This window comes from Eublepharis macularius, chromosome 1, assembly GCF_028583425.1.
Source record: "Eublepharis macularius isolate TG4126 chromosome 1, MPM_Emac_v1.0, whole genome shotgun sequence".
Classification (NCBI taxonomy): domain Eukaryota; kingdom Metazoa; phylum Chordata; class Lepidosauria; order Squamata; family Eublepharidae; genus Eublepharis; species Eublepharis macularius.
Window position 1 is genome coordinate 122,825,168 of NC_072790.1, and position 17,519 is coordinate 122,842,686.

Sequence of the window (17,519 nt, forward strand, 5' to 3'; positions counted from 1 at the left end):
TTCGTGTCCTTAAGTTCTTTAATCATATCTAAAAGTTTTTTATCCAGGTTTTTATCCAGGTTTTCTATTGCCGATTGCCACTCTTTTTTTGACATCGTGGGGCTTGCTTTAGCTCGCTCCCACGAATCCGCTCTCTTCCTTAACTCCGTGGCGTAAAATTTAACGTTTTTCTGTTTTAAATGTCCCGGTCTTCTAGCAAAAATTAAATTTTAAAGAGTCCAATATGTCGGGCGTCTTTTCTCTATGGTTTCTCTATGATTTTATAATCCAAGATGGCCTGCTTCCTTTTCCGCTGAAGCCGCGACCCTTCCCTTTTCAAAAATGGCGATTCCCTACTTCCTGCCCTCCGGCAAGGGACGCTTCTCTCCAGCCGCTCTATTGTTATTACGCACTTCCTGTCTCCCGTCTTCCCACAGCAGATCTCGCGATGGTGTCTTTTTCTCACAGCTCCAAAGCCACAGGTATTCAAAACAATAGTCCGATTTCTTTAATAACTTCTTTAAACTTAGTCTCTTTTCAAATACAACTCCTGCCGAGTCTTCCCCTCCTTTTCGCTAGTCTGTTGCAGTTTAAAAATCTACTTTTTTTCCTCTCTGTTTTTATCAATCTGTCCCGTATCAGAAGATAATGATCTTTACCTTCTCTTCACTTTTCTCGGGTTGTAATCGCTGTTTCGATTTTAAGTTCTCCTCTCAGCTTCTTCCCCCAATCGAAGCTTGGGTATGTAGGTCTTATGCCAGCCGAATTGGCCCCAAAACTGCCGCAGAGATTGTAGCCGACCCGTCGCAAGGTGGGACCTCAAGGATCGGGAGGGGACCCGTTGTGTAGAGCCCCCCCTCATCCGAGATCTAGCTCACCCTAGGGTCTTGAGCGTTCTTTGCCTGCTCCCCGCCTGAGAGCAGTCGGCCGCGGGCTATTTTCACCCCACCGGCCGGTTAAAACGGCAGTCCGGTCAGCTCCGCAAATGGAGCTGCGTTAGACCTCCATGAATCCCAAACCGGAAGTCCCGCAGGTCAATTAATTTAAATGTATGCAAGGATCTAGGCCCCTGTTGTCCTGTTTTGAAGTTAAAGTTTTTTGTTGTTTTTTTGTAGTCTGTCTCAAACATTGTCTTTGTAGTACTGATGATGATCCCATGGCTATCTGTCCGGCAGCAAATGAGGGCAACCCAAAGATAAGATAAGACTTTTTGCTTACTTGAAGGACAACCAAGAAATCGTAAATTCAAAAGAGAGAAGAGGAAGAATTAAAAAAAAAACATATCCTTTGCACTCCAGGAGCCATGCAGTGTTGAAAGCATTAGCTAAATATTAAACAGGAGGAGTATGGGAAATTGGCTTGATTATACCCATTTTACTTGTATAATCCTGGGTGGTGAGATTCCTCCCTCTCTTCCAATCCAGGAAACTGAGCCAGTTTGGTGTAGTGGTTAAGAGTGACTGGACTCTAATCTGGAGAGCTGGGTTTGATTCCCCACTCCTCCACTTGAAGCCAGCTGGGTGACCTTGGACTAGTCACGGCTCTCTGGAGTTCTCTCAGCCCCACCCACCTCACAGGGTGATTGTTGTGGGGATAATAATAACATACTTTGTTAACCGCTCTGAGTGGGCATTAAGTTGTCCTCAAGGGCGGTGTATAAATTGAATGTTATTATATTATTATTAAGCTTTTAGGGGCTTTGATCACCTGGAAATTAAGAATTTATGGTAGGAGAATTTATTAAGAGACTGATAACTAACAGTTTATAATAATATGGAATATGGAGGTAAAATTAAGGTCAATATGTGTGTGCCATGTGGTATACATTCCACAATTCCCTGCTCCCCTCACCCCAGCAGCTTTGTAAACATACTGTTACATTTGGAGTATTTCTCAATCGCCGTCCCCGACAATAACTTTTGCAGAGATGACTTCTGGGCAATTGTTAGAGCCAAGTTCCTCTGCAGATCCTATTGAAGAGAAAAAAACTAAATAAAATCAGTGCTTTGTTGACTGAGAACTAATTATAATTATTTATGTTGTATCTAAAGAAACCTGATGAATTTTGTTCTCTTTTGCGGAAGTATGAATTTCTTCAAGATATGGGATGGAGCCGATCTTTCAAATGCCTTCATTTGTTTTATCTGTATACACTCATGCTATAAGATGATGAGCTCTTATAAATATTCCTTCTTTGCCTTGGCTAACAGTGTATGACTTTTTAAATGTTTCCTTTGTGGTAACCTTTGAAATTTTATGTGTGGTGATTTCCCTGAATACCAGAGGGAACTGGACTGCTAAAATCCCAAGCAACACTTTGAAAATGTATTCTTTGCAAATATTCATTTATGATTTCAGTTCTGTTTATTATACCAAGTCTAGAGAATTTAATTAGACTCTTATGTGAGGAGTGCTCAATAGATGCTATTTTTATGTTTGTAAACAAATGTTTTTAAGTTCCCTAAAAGCAGATGATTCAGAATTTTCATAGTCACACAAGGGCTGACATTGCAACTATTACAACAGCAAGTGACTATTTCCAGGCAACAAATATGAATTTGTTTGATTATTTGGTCTATTTATACCCCAAGTGTAAATATATTACTATGAAACAAGGCCCATTTAATCAATGGCACAATTGTATCTAGGAATGTGGTGTTAGATTGACACACTGCCTATCTAATCTTAAAATAGGGTAAGTTCAGCTTCATTATGTCGTTCATCCTCTTTTAAGGAAGTTCTTTTTTATAGGCTAGGAAATTAAACTTGCTCAAGGTAATCTGGAAAAGTAGGCTAAGATGGAATTTGAACCCAGGTTTTGTCTGCTGTTCATTAAATGTTAATGTATGGACATTTTGTTGCTTGACCGGTAGTTTTATAGACAGCCTCCTCTGTTCCCTGTTTATGTTTGCATACATTATTTCCATTGCCTGTCTTATTAACATTCATGTTCCATACAAGTTCACTTATTTCTCATCTTTGTTACCAGCTACTGTAAATTCCACTATTACATCACCCACTGTTACCACTAACATGCCTGATACTAACAGAACCGATAAACAAAAGAATGGTAAGAAATTCCAAGTTACATTTGCCTTATTATGTAACTCAGAAGTTTTATTGCTTTTTAAGTTACCTTGTGAAATTGTGTGTGTCAGATATAATGTAATGGTGACACATCCTGAATCTACTAGCAATGTTAACTGTTTGTGATGAATAAGTATAAATTTATGGAAGAAAACCGAGCATATTTCCAGAATAGAGAGATGCCTTAGTTTCAGGGGCTTATCATAATACTGCTACATTTATTTCAACCTTGACACCTTTATGACTTTGGGCTATCTCATTTTTGTGTTCTTGTTCTTAGTTTGATAAAACTTTTATTTGAGAATTGGAATCTCAGATTGTTCAGCTCCATCATGAGGTTTATAAACACAAGTGAAAATATTTGATAAAGAACACATTTCATTGATAGCTAACTTTTCCTCTTCAAATTTGGATCATTCCATGTGTATGATAAGTACTAAACATGTCACATCTATTTGGATACCAGATGCTGACAGTGGCCAAGATTGGAAAACTAAGTTCTAGAGCCAGAGGGTAAGATATTCCAAGGTAGAGTTGGAAAACACACCAAGACCAGGAATTACCTCTGAGTTATTGTCGAATATAAGCACACTTATGAAGTGTAGAATCAGACTATGGCAACAATAGGAAAGAAGACAAATACAGAATTAAGAAAACACCAAAACCTTGAATAAATAGAAGATTGAGGGCATTAAAATAATGGGCAGAGAGCTGTAGATTCCCAGAGGAAAAAATGGAAGAAAGCCCAAATTGTAATATAGGAGCCAAGAAAGGAGATGGTAAAAGGGTTCAGGATGGAATAGGCAAGCATAGGGAATAGATCCATGGCAGGGCATTCAGTCAAGACCACATCAGCACAATCACGTAAGAGCAGTACTTGACAGAAATCAGCAGGGTATCACTAGAAGAGACCAAGCAAATCCTTGATGAAAAACAGGGTTTTTAATTTTTTTAATAGAGATTTTATTTAAAAGAAAATGTATGAAAATAGAAAGTGCCTAATAAAAGATTATACAAACTTATCTAAACAGTACATTTGGAATTAGTTTAATACATTAGTTTAAAATTACATTAAGCTAATATAAAAATACATTCAAAATTTGCCATGACTAAATGTAATTGTATAATGACTCCCCTTCCCCTTCCTTGGTTACTTATACGTGGTGAAAAACAGGTTGTCAGAGTGCAGGGCCAGGTCATGTACAGTGCTGAAGTTGTATCAGGGCATGTAAGAGCTGCACATAGGAAGTTACAATCTTGTCACAAACATGCACAAAACATTTATTTCTAATTAGATGTTAATTTTTTATTTGAGCCTGCATGAATAAGTCAACATTTTTGCATTTTTAAGAAATGTGTGTGCTATGTAGGCTTGAATAGTTCTGAAGTGCTTTTTTGAACAATTGTTTTTTGTGCAGGTTACAACAGGGTTTAAAAGAATCAAAGTCAAATTAAATATTGGATCATTTAAGTCAATGGGAACTGCCGAAATTCACATTAAGTAGAATAAAGCTGAGGTGTTCAAAGCCACTTTTGTGTTTTAGAAGTCTCTGTATGTCTGCAAGATTTGAGTCCAGTAGCACCTTAAAGACCAACAAGATTTTCAAGATATAAGTTTTTGAGCGTCAAAGCTCTCTTCTTCAGCTACCTTCTGTACATCAGCTGAACTTAATGAAACTGTATGCAGTTCCTATTGAAATAAATTGGAATTCCTTCCCTCAATCAGTCTCTTGTTGCCTGGCCTGAGGGAAAATAAGTTGATTTTCATAAATAATGTTTTTCTTCTATTAATTGTATGGCTTACCACATTTAGACCTGCAGGAATTGAAAGATCCTGCTGTGGCCATCAGAGTGAAGAGAGATTCAGCAGATTTTTCTCAGCCATTACTGCATGGGCAGGAAGATTCTAAAATAAGAGGGGTTAAAAACATGGGAATTATCTCAACCCCAATAGTTTGGCCTGTGAAGCAGAGACCTCTCCATACCAGTAAATCTATATCATCAGAGGAGCAAAGCCCAGATAGAAAAAATGCATTCAATTATTTCCTTCTGACTACCCCTGAAATTATATCTTCTGCTCCTGTGGAAACTCAAGTTAATATCTTGGTTGGTTCTACAGAATTAGTGTATATGGACAATAATTCTTCTATAAATTATCCAACCTTTAATAACACTTCAGGGCATTCTAACATCTTACAAAGTGAAAAGGGTAATCCAAGAGAAATACCAACTATGCCGCTTGGTCATATCAGAAACATGGTCCCTCCTCTTCAAGAGAGTAAAAGTATTCACACTGGACCAATGTGGACTTGGGCTCCTCAGATAGAACATACTAAATCAGATCCAGTATTTTCTTCTCTTATGATCAAGGATAATCTTAATGAACCTACAAAAGAACTTCAGTGGAAATTATCATCTAACAGTGATGTATTCTCTTTTTTATATAAAAATACTTACAGTGTACTACAGTCTATGAGTGCATGGAATGAAATTGCATTTTACAGTCATGTCATATCTGGAATTCTGGAAGAAAATCATCATTCTTTTTCTATCCAGTCTTCTTCTGCTCTTTCCAAGGAAACCAGTCTAGACTTAATAGAAAGATCATTTGAAAACATCTATCTGGAACCCACTAAGAGGCTTCTGGAAGAGGGTTCCGCCAGGAATGGCTTTTTTATCATGGATGCTCTACAGTCTACATCAGAGAACTACATCAGAGAATATAATTCAGCACGATTTAAAAAACAAATTTTAAAACAGAGTGCAAATCCTTCTGGTTCCTTACAAAACATCAAAGCAAGGTTTCCAGATATTATTCCAATCACCCAGCCAACAGAAATTCTTCAGTCAGTGGACTACAGTACAGAATTGCAAAATGTATCAGCAATGTTATTAAAAGCAAGAGAGATAAGTTCAGAAATTTATGATACCATTTCTCATTCGTCTTTGTATCAAGAAATGTTGAATGTGGTTACTCCAGTAGATGGTTTAGTAATTCTTAAGCCTCTAATGGAACAGCTTGAACATTCATATGAAGAGGCCTCTTCTCCAGGAGATGAACTTGGACTCCTAAGTACATTTATTTCTTACATCAATCATATACCCGCTTCTTTAATTGACTTGGAAAATGTCAGTTTGACACCAAATATACTTCCAGGTGCTGAATATTTAAAAAACAGTACATATTATTATTCAAATAATGTTTTTCTCACCTCTGATATTAAAAACATTGTTAAAAGCAAGTTCTTGAAGCCAGGTTACTTAAGTCTTCCTACGCACTATGTAGATAATACCGCTTCATTGAGAAATTGGATTTTGGCACAAGACCCGGTAGTGCCATTTGAGGAATCTTTAGAAAAGTGGTTGTTCTCATTTAGTCAGCCATTTGATTTCCTAGGAGAGAGAGCTCCCTTTTCTGGTTCGCCCATACAGACAGATGAACTCTCAGCGCAAACAATCACTAATAATAGCACACTGGATAAAGGAGCTAAAAAAATAAATACATCTACTATCATGTTGGAAAAAGAAAGAAAGAAATTTAGTTCAATTGTTCCAGTGTTCTCATCAAGGGTTTCAGAAAGAACAGAAAAAATACCACCCCTGGAAACAAAAACAGTCCTTTTTCTAAACACAAGTGTGCCCATGAATGATGGCCCTCTGCTTCATTTTCCTTTGACTTCATTGGAAATACCTGTGATGACGATTCAGCCTTCCTTACATTTACAAATAGGTGCTTCTGAAATGTCACGTGTAACACTCACTGATAGGCTGAAAGATATTGCAGGTTTAACAATGCGACAAAGATTGGATGAAATAGCACTTGGGTATGTAATGGATGCCTCCCCTTCTTACAATGAAATTTTAACATCATATTTTGAGCCTTCATGTACAGAAAGTAGTCATCACGGCTGCATAAAGGACAAATCTGCATGGAGTCCAGCAATTGCTCTTATACCTCCACAGTCTCAGACTATATATATGGACATACAGAGTAATCAGTTAACAAGTGCTTCTGATAATATTAACAATAAAGGATACTCATTTGGGAATAATGCTTTTCTAGGAAAGCAACCTTTGGAATTGGCACCAACTCATATTCTAGAATCCCAAATCAGAAGTACACAACTTGTCAACTTCTCAGCAATAAAGATAAGTTCTGTATCTTCAGTCCCATATATTCTTCTAAGTGACCTTGATCAAAACTCTCCTAACTCAGACTCTTCATGGAAGAAAGGGTTAAACGTGCAAACAAATCTACTGAATGAAAGCTATCTAACTGAAAATGATAAACAATATGCAGAAGATCCAAAAAGCAAACTAATATCTTCCATTCAGCGAGATCATTTAGATGGTGATGTGGATAATACAAGTGGTGATTCTAATATATCTGCAGTTTTAGCAAAAGAATCAGTTCAGAAGGTCAATCACTATTCTACCCAGCATGCTGATGACACAGCGTTGTCTCCTTTAAATCCTAGTAATGTTCAGGCTTCAGATTTGTACATATGGATAGTTTCAACATCTTTTGACGATTACTTGGATTATGAAAAAGTGGAAAACTACTCTTCCCTTTTGGAATCAACAGCGTTTTCAGTAGTTACCAATACAATTGATCAATTATCTTCTTATTTTGAACATATTCATCATTTTAATAGAAATACATTAAAGAGCACAGAAGTAATTACAGGAACAACTTTCCATCATTCCGCCTTACATCCCCAACGGTCCGCATCAGTGTCAGATCCTGAAATGTCACCTCATGAAAACTTGCCAGCCAATGTTCTAAATGGAACAAGCCAAAATATCACACCCTACACAACTCTGCATACTAGTACCAACTCTCCCAAATTTGTTCTGTCTTGTTTTTTATGTAACTCCTTCATTGACTGGGGCTGCTCGTGTGGACCTGAGCTCAACCACAGTATGTCAAAATGTGAAGCTAGATGTTGATTTAAAAATCATTCCATTTGCTCTATTTTGTAGAATGGATTTAGAAATAGCTGGGCCTAGATTAGATTAATATTTAATATTATAAGCTATACAGTAACTGAACTAGATTAGGAATGCATTTGTACCATTAAAAATCATCTTCATAGTATATCATTTTAGTATGCAGCTTCAATCACAGATAGCTCATTTACTAACCAATAGAATTCTGAGGAGACTACTATGACAGTTAATCAGATGTCATTGATTTACTGATTCTTTCCATTGACATTATTTAGCTTTGTTTTCAATGATAGCAAGGACATTAGAAATGCAGCTTGTTTAAGTAAGGGGAAAAGTATGTGAGAATCATCTTTCCCGTGAATACATAGGCCTGCTGTATGTTGGCATCCACACTGAGATGCTTTCCTCATGTTTGACCCAAGGATCCACATCATGGAATCAATATATACTTTCCTCCCCTGTCACCAGGGCTTTTTTTCAGGGGGAACACAGGGGAACGGAGTTCCAGAACCTCTTGAAAATGGGCACATGGCTGGTGGCCCCACCCCTGATCTCCAGACAGAGGGGAGTTGAGATTGCCCTCCGTGCCAAGTGGTTCAGAGGGCAATCTCAACTCCCCTCTGTCTGGAGATCGAGGGTGGGGCCACCAGCCATGTGACCATTTTCTCCAAGGTCAACCCACTGAGTTCCACCGCCTCTTTTCCCAGAAAAAAAGCCCTGCCTGTCACTGTTGTTGATCAGGAATGAAAAGATCAGGAGATGCATAAGAACTTCTGCAAAACCATATCTTTGGTTTGGGCTGCTGTAGTTTTTTTGAACAATTGGTTTTATTTTAGTAAATGTCCAGAATATATTTGGAGAATGTAGAAAATATTCATGTCAGGCATGGAGGCGCCCCCTGGTGGCGGCGGAGGCAATGGGTCTGGGCGTCTGCGATGAGTCCGTCCTGGGGCCTCAGCCGGCCACAGGGTCGGCCAGGGCCTGGGGTGCCGGCAGCTGGTGGAGGGCTCTGCCCCTTAGGCCTCAGAATGGGTGGCCTGTGTCTGAGCTGGCGCAGCCAGTCAGCAATTGGCTCCACCTGGCCAGCTGCTCCTTCAGTGTCAGGGCAGACTGGCCATCCTCCTCCTCGGCCAGCATCTGGAGCCCTCCTAAATACCGTCTCCCATCAGGGCCAGCTCCACCCCTTCTCCCATGTCCCTGCCCCCAGGGTCATCCCCACCACCTGTGCCACGTGCGGCCACGCCCACTGGCCCCACCAGCCCCCAGGCCATTGGTTAGTCGGCCTGGGCCTCCTCCCCTCCTCCCTGCTGCCGCCCACCCCCCGAGAGGCAGCTGGGCCAGCCCCTCCTGGGTGAGGCTGGGTGGGGCGGCCTCTGGCCGGGCGGCCGGCTGATCCGTGCTGGCTCCGCCCTCCTTGCCCTGTCTCCAGCAGGCGACGCCCCTGTCGGCTGGAGGCGTCTGCACCGGCATTCCACCACGCCTCGCTGCCACGGGCAGCCTGTCTTCGCCCTCCCCGCAGCCTCTGTCCCGGCCATGGCCCTGCCGGTGGATCCGTGGGTCAGGCTGCCGCCGCGGCTGCCACCTTGTTGTCTGGCCACCCGTCCATCTCCCTGTGGCCTGTGGCGGTGGCACAGCGGTGGCAGCAAGCTCTCGACGTGGCGTGGGCCTGTAGCTGGGCCGCGGGGTGCGGCCGCGGCCATGGCCTCAACGTCGTCATCCGCCCCCGGGCCAGGGTAGGTGCTGGGTGGTGGGCTGCTCCCAGCGAGGGGCGGGAAGGGGCAGGGCCAGTCCGAGGGCGCGGGGGCCACTCCTCGGACACACCCCTCCCCTTGGCGTTGCGTCTGGGCTGGAGTCACTGGCGAACATCTGGGAGAGGAAGTCGGCATTGGCGCGCAGCTTCCCTGGCCGGTGGCATATTGTAAAACTGAAAGGTAGAAGTGAGAGGTACCACCTTAGGACCTTGCATTATGATCCTTCAGCCAGGACATCCAGAGGAGGGGGGCGTGGTCAGTCACAAGGGTGAAGGGATTGTTGCAAGGTAATACTGGAGCGCCCCGACAGCCCACTTCATGGCCAGGGCTTCTTTTTCAACGACAGCATACTTCCTCTCGGCGGGCTGCAATTTCTGGCTGATGAAGAGGATGGGATGCTCCTGGCCCTCGTAGTCCTGCGACAGCACGGTTCCGAGGCCGGTGTCTGATGCGTCGGTTTGAAGTACGAAGGGCCGATCGAAATCCGGATTGCGGAGGACTGGGGCTTTCGATAGGGCAGTCTTTAGGTCCATAAAGGCACGCTGTCACTGGGACGTCCACAGCACCCGGTTGGGCTGGTCTTTCCACAAGCAGTTGGTTAGGGGCTGGCCCGGCTGGCGTATTGGGTGATAAACTTACTGTAGTAGCCCACCAGTCCCAGGAAGCCTCGCAGCTGTTTCTTTGTTCTCGGCTGCGGGCAGGCCTCAAGGGTGGCAACTTTATCCAGGAGGGGTTATAGCTGGCCCCGCCCCACTAGAAAGCCAGTTCTTGCAGTTCTTGGAATCCAAGCCGACTTTTCGTGGGATTGGCCTTCAGGCCTGCATCCCGTAGGGCCTGAAGTACTTGCCGGAGGTGACCTAGGTGCGACCACATGTTGGGGCTGTAGATGAGGTTATCATCAATGTAGGCCGTGGTGAATCCCCGGCACTGCACTAGGGCCCGATCGACCAACTGTTGGAAGGTGGCTGTAGCACCGTGCAGCCGAAACGGCATGACCTGGAACTCGAACAGGCCTTGGGGGGTGGCGAATGCGGTCTTCTTCCAGTCCCCCGGGGCCATGGGGACCTGCTAGTACTCCTTCATGAGGTCCAGCGTGGACAGGTAACTGGCGGTTCTGAGTTGATCGATGAGCACCTTGGCTCGGGGCATGGGGTAGGCATCGAATTTCGCCACCTTGTTGACTTCTCTGTAGTCGACGCAGAACTGCACCGAGCCATCCGGTTTGGGGACTAGGACGATAGGGCTTCGCCACTCGCTGTTAGAGGGCTGGATCATCTACCTCATGGGCCATGGCCTCCCACTGCTTCCGGGGGAGCGGCCTCCAAGTTGCCTGGGCGACCTGCCCCGGTGCCGTGGTGTGGCCAGGTCGGGTAGAGAGGCAGCCAGGCATATCAGCCAATAAGTCCAGGATTTGCTGTTGTTGCTGGGGATCCAAGGCCCCATCGATCCCTGGGGAGGTTTCAGCGGGCTGCCGGGTGGACCAGGGGAGCTTGCCCTCTGTGGGTTCCAGGGGGTCATTGGCCGGTTGGCACTCCCCCCCGGGTCGCTCCCGCCATTCCTTCAGATCATTGACATATAAGTGCTTGGCCTGCCGGGGGGTGGGCCCACACTGGACTTTGTACAAGTGGGTCCCCAATACTCGGCTCATCTGAAACGGGCCCTGCCACAGGTCCCCCTGTCTGGTGGGTCCAAAGACTAGCCGGCTGACCAGGACACGGTCTCCCTCCTGGAAGGACCGCAGTCGGATCCCTTTGGTCGTAGCAAGCCTTCTGTGTGGCCTGGACTTTCCCCAGATTCTGCCCTGCCTGCGCGCGGGCTGTCTCCAGCCGCTCACGGAGGTCTCGGACGTATTTGGGCGCCGGCTGCCCTTGTTGCGGCTGGCATGGGGTCCACTGCCCTTCCACTATTTACAAGATCCCCGGGGGTTGCGGCCGTAGACCAGTTCGAAGGGGGTAAATCCTGTTGATGCCTGGGGGGACTCCCTCACAGCGAAGAGTAGGGGGTCGACGATGTCCGTTGGACACCCCGATGTCCGTTGACAGGCTCCGCAGGTCCAGCAGTGGGTCTTCACGTCCTGGTCCACCAACGGCCAGAAGAACTGGGCCAGCACCTGGGCGAGGGTGTTGTTTGGTCCTTGGTGTCCATCCCAGTTGTGGTCGTGGGTGTGCCTGAGGACCGTTCCGTGATATTCCTGGGGGACCAAGAGCTGTTGGACCTCTTTGCCTCGTGCTGTGGTGATGCGGTACCACGCGCCCCCTTCCTGGATTACCCAGGGCCACCTCCCAGCCCTCCTCTCATCCCTCATGGTTCCCTCACTCACTGCCACCGTGTCCCGGAGCTTCTCGAGGGTGGGATCCGATGTCTGGCGGGTGACGAACTCTGAATCTGTGGGCCAGTAGGGTAGGTTGGCTCCCATGCTGGGCCCAGGTGGCGAGGCGGCGTCTCGTACCTTCACGGGCAGGGTTAACGCCAGGGCTTGAGCGGCCCGCAGGTGCCGGTGGAAGCCAGGTACATCCCGTCCCAAGGGAGGACGTTAAGCAGTTGCTCCAGGACCACCTGATCGACGATCCCCTTCTCTCCCTCCATCATGGGCCGCAGCCAGCGATAGGCAGCGGCGTGCAGAGCGTTGACCAGGGTCCTGGGCTGATTGACCTTCCGGTAGGGGATGGCACAAAACTTCTGCCGGTAGGAATCCGGAGTAACCTCATAGCGGTCGAGCATGGCTGCTTTAAACAATCGGTAGTCCGCGCTCTCCTCTTTGGGTAGGGCCTTCAGGGCTGCTTGCACCTCCCCCGTCAGATAGGGCCCGAGGATGAAGGCCCACTGGGCCTGGGGCCACTGGGCGGCTTCGGCCATCTGCTCGAAGGCCTCCAGGTAGGCGTCCATTTCATCACTCTCGCCCAGTTTCACCTGTGGGGCCATGTGGAGGCACCCCTGGGGCCCCGCCCAGGGCCTGGGCCAGCCCTCGGAGAAGCGTCGCCTGGGACTCCTGTTGCTGTGCCGACAGGTCATGGAGGAGCCATACCTGTTGCTCAGCCATCCATTGCCCCAGCTGGCTCAGGTCCACCCCCGGTGAGGTGGTAGGTTGGGCGGCCGCCCTGGTGGCTCCAGCCATGGCTTGATCCATTAGCCCCTGTTGTGGGGTCTGATGCATCGGCCCTGGTTGGGGAGGTCTAAAGGCAGCCGGGCATAGGTATGTGCGGGTCCTGGTCCACCCAGTTGGCGTCAGCAGGCGAGGCAAGGGTCGTCCTACAGTGAGATCCGTGCCTACATTCTCCATCACTTTGTCAGGTGTGGAGGCGCCCCCTGGCAGTGACGGAGGTGATGGGTCTGGGTGGGGCGTCTGTGACGGGTCCGTCCTGGGGCCTCAGCTGGCCACAGGGTCGGTCAGGGCCTGGGGTGCCGGCGGCTGATGGAGGGCTCTGCCCCTTAGGTCTCAGAATGGGCGGCCTGCGTCTGAGCTAGTCAGCAATTGGCTCCACCTGGCCAGCTGCTCCTTCAACGTCAGAGCAGACTGGCCATCCTCCTCCTCGGTCAGCATCTGGAGCCCTCCTAAATACTGTCTCCCATCAGGGCCAGCTCCACCCCTTCTCCCATGTCCCTGCCCCCAGGGTCATCCCCACCAACTGTGCCAGGTATGGCCATGCCCCCTGGCCCCACCGGCCCCCAGGCCATTGGTTAGTCGGCCTGGGCCTCCTCCCTGCTGCTGCCCCACCCCCCGACAGGCAGCTGGGCCAGCCCCTCCTGGCCGAGGCTGGGCAGGGCAGCCTCTGGCCGGGCGGCCGGCTGATCCGTGCTGGCTCCGCCCTCCTTGCCCTGTCTCCAGCAGGTGATGCCTCTGTCGGCCGGAGGCGCCTGCACCGGCATTCCACCGCACCTCGCTGCCGCAGGCGGCCTGTCTTCGCCCTCCCCACAGCCTCCGTCCCGGCCACGGCCCTGCCGGCAGATCTGTGGATTGGGCCACCACCGCAGCCACCGCCTTGTCATCTGGCCGCCCGTCCATCTCTCTGTGGCCCGTGGCGGCAACGAAGCAGCTGCAGCAAGCTCTCGCCGCAGCAGTGGGCCTGTAGCTGAGCCGCGGGGCGCGGATGCGACCTCGATGTCATCATCCGCCCCCTGGCTGGGGTAAGTGCTCTGCAGTGGGCTGCTTCCGGCGAGGGGCGGATGTGGGCAGGGCCAGTCCGAGGGCGCGGGGTCGCTCCTCGGACAATTCAGTATAAGAAAAATGTTGTAACTGTTTTGTTTCTTAATCTGGGAATGGACATCTTATAACTGTTACCTATCTTTTAAAAAAGTATTTAATTTTAAAGAAGAAAATAAATCACAGGTCGGAGTAAAAAAAAGACCTTTCGGATGTTGTCATTCTGTAGTCTCCTCAGGGTGGCAAGAAAGCTATCATCTTCTGTATTAACCTTACTGAAATATGTTGTAATTTGCTTTCTGGTGGTGGATATTAAACCCTTTAGCTGTGCTTTATAGATAATATTTAGAGCTTTCCTGTTACATTTGATTCATTTAAGATGTATTCACTGTATTTTCACCCAATTTAAGTATAAAATTCCTTTTCACTGTTACGGAAATAGAATTTACTCTGAGAAGGTGTTTCTGATGTCACTTAGGGCTCACATACATGCATGACAAAATACAGGGTATGACTGAAAATGACCAGTGCCAGTGAAGTCCTGCAAATGAACTAATGAAGTGAGAGTGGGCCATTATACACAATTTTGCAAACAGATAGATAATAATAGGGTCACAGCAATGACCATATATGGAGAAAACCCTCTTCAAATAGCATTATATGTAGATGATACAGCTTTTGGAAAGGAAACAGCTTGGTAATTTACTGTGTTCTTGAGGATGAAGATATGGCAGACTCAAGTTTCATATGGGAGGTCCACTTCCCCAGTTCCTCTCACCCTTGTAGTAAAGAGCTACTTTTCTGTGTGCCTTCCTCACTGACAGCTAATCAGGGCACAGAACAATGAATGCAGAAGTAGACATATATCTGGGCTTATGGTTAGACTGAATTTTGTCCTCTGGTCATATTTCTTGGCATGCTTTGAAATTCAATACATATAGCATGGAGAAATACACCAGAGATATGGAGATTGTCAGGAACACTTGTGGCTCAGCTGTGTCTTTTCCCCTGTGCTTCATGCATTGAAATTATTGCCTTCAAGTGAAATTCACCTGATTAATATTTAATCCAAACTATAAAACCAGAAACACTTTTATGTTTTGCCATATATCCTCATGGTTCACAGCCCTTCCCTATCATCTTTCTTTTTGTAACCAAGTTTTAAAATGATGGTAGTATCACCGATGCAACCTGCTTTGGGTCAGGAGGACTAGGGGTGTGCGCTTTGGGTTCCTGATTTGGAAAAAATGCCCAAATCGGACCCAATCTGTAAAGATTTGGGTTTTCCAAATCGGGGCCAGCATGCTGGCCCCATTTTGGAACATCCGAATCAAAGCTTCCCAAAGCGATTCAAGTCGCTTTGGGAAGCTTTGGAGCCCTTTAAACTTCAGCTGGCCCATAGGCCAGCTGAAGATTAAAGGGCCTCTTGGGCATGCTGGAGGGGGAAGTTTAAAGGGGAAAACGCTCCCCACGCCATTTGCAAATGGCACAGGGAGCCTTCTACCCTTTAATTTTCCCCCCCTCCCTCTAGCCAGCTGGAGAGGGGAAGAACTTAAAGGATAGAAGGCTCCGTGCCATGTTCACAAATGAGGCGCAGAGCCTTCTCCCCTTTAAGCTCTTCCCCCATGCCTCCAGCCAGTTGGATAGGAGAAGAGATTAAAGGGTAGAAGGCTTCGTGCCCCATTCGCAAATGAGGCGTGGAGCCTTCTACCCTTTAAGCAAGAGAGGGGAGCCCCCCTCCCTCCAGCCATCAATGAAGGAGGTGGAGGAGGCCCTTCTTACCCCTCAAATGGCTGCTGCAGCAGCCATTTGAGGGGCAGGAAGGGTCAGAGGAGGCGGCTTGTGCTTCCCCGCCACCCAGCTGGTCGCTGCAGCAGCAGAGGAGGTGGTGTGGAGCAGGCTTCATGCTTCCCTGCTGCCCAGCTGATCGGCCTCCCCTCTCCTTGCCTACCTGGTAAGTAGGATGGGGGGTGGGGTGGAGGTTTCCCTCTGGTGGTGGGGTTTTTTTGCTCCCCCTCAGTTCAGTATGCTCCAAATCTTTACGGGGCATACCAAACTGAGCTAAATACTAGAATCAAGCTGCTTCGGGATTCTGGTAATTCCAAATATTTTCCCGCTTCGGGTGTTCAAAAAGTACAAGCAAAATTGGTAATACCTATGCTATTCTATCAGTGATATACAGAACAATCCTAAACAAGTCTACTTAGAATAAATCCCATTTTATTCAATGAGTTTATTTCCAGGAAAGAGTTCTTAGGATTGCAGCTAAAATTATTCTTCATGTATATGATGCCTTAAAATATAAGATTCCAATTACAAATAATGGGAAATTCCTAACTTCTGCTAACATCATTAAAAACACACCAATGTAACTAGTCATGAAATCATGGCCTGAGGGAAAAATCCAGTCTCCATTGTTGGTAGTGGATATTTTATAATTGAATTCAGAGGAACTGGGAACTCACATGTAACCTGACATCTTGCCATACTGAAGTACAAATTTTGCTTGCTTGAAAAAAAAAACAGGCATCACAGCTGAGAAGTTTGTTTTAGCATGAAAGTCTGATCAGGCTCCTAGAACCATGATTTTATATTTGCATAGGAGACCGAAATTAGGTTTTTATTTATCTATCATATTTAGTATTATAGAACATTCAATATATCACTCATATAAAATGAAATAAATATTTTTAGACTCAGTCACTAATATAAGGTGCTATAGGATCAGGGCCATAGTGTTAAAAAGGATGAATACATAACAGATTCACTAGTAGTTCAGTAAAACTGTAAATGTGTTCAAAAAAAGGTTAAAAGTTTATCACAATATTTTAAAAGTGCCAAAACAAAACAAAAATGTAATTGTACTGTTTGTATAGGCCCAAATTAAAGCGGGAAAGCACATAATGAAGCCATTAGATCACCTTCATTTTATGAATACAGCAGTGCTACCTCATCAGACTCAGAACTGGAAGAATGATCACATCAAAACTTGCATCTGTTGGCCAAACTACAAATGACAGTGGGCATGGGTCCATCCTACAGTCTCTGACACCGTTTTAAAAGCAGTTGTATTTTAAAAATTTCACATAATCCGGATTGTGTGCATGTGATGCTGCGACCTCAAGAGCTCTTGTTCCCCCTGCACCTTTTCAGGTGTTGAAACAGCAGTGGATGGGCGGAGCTGTTTGAGCACCTAAAAAGGTATGTGAGGGTGGAGGAACAAGAGCTTCTTGGGCCACTGCATGTGTGATCCAGATCAGGGCCCTTTGGCAATTTTTAAAGAATTAAAATGCTTTTTAAATGGTGTTGGTGGCCATGGGATGGACCCGTGGCTTCTGTCACTGGTAGTTTGGCCCTGTGTCAATCTTACCACAAGATTTTAAGTATCTTGTCAGTCAATCTAGTTCATGAGAACAGTATCAATGCTAGGGAAGCCCTGGATTTCTCAGTGAACCATTAAACTTACTTTATTCAACACTCACAATCAGACTGTGAGCTGATCAGGGGTAGGTTCAGATTACATAGAGCAGTTTAAACAGCTGTCAAACAACTTTGCAGCTGCTTGTTGGTCATATGCGAATTTACAGTTGATAGAAAGATCATCCTGGAAT

At 46.2% G+C, this 17,519-nt stretch overlaps 1 protein-coding gene across 2 annotated transcripts in view; it reads left to right on the top strand.

Moving 5' to 3' along the window:
• ADGRG6 (adhesion G protein-coupled receptor G6) overlaps nucleotides 1-17,519 on the top strand; it is a 183,255-nt gene that overhangs the window by 92,622 nt on the left and 73,114 nt on the right. For both annotated transcript variants that reach the window (XM_054980842.1, XM_054980850.1), the window contains exon 6: nucleotides 2,969-3,049. In XM_054980842.1, coding sequence (XP_054836817.1) covers nucleotides 2,969-3,049 — 81 coding nt within the window. The remainder of the gene's footprint in view (nucleotides 1-2,968; nucleotides 3,050-17,519) is intronic.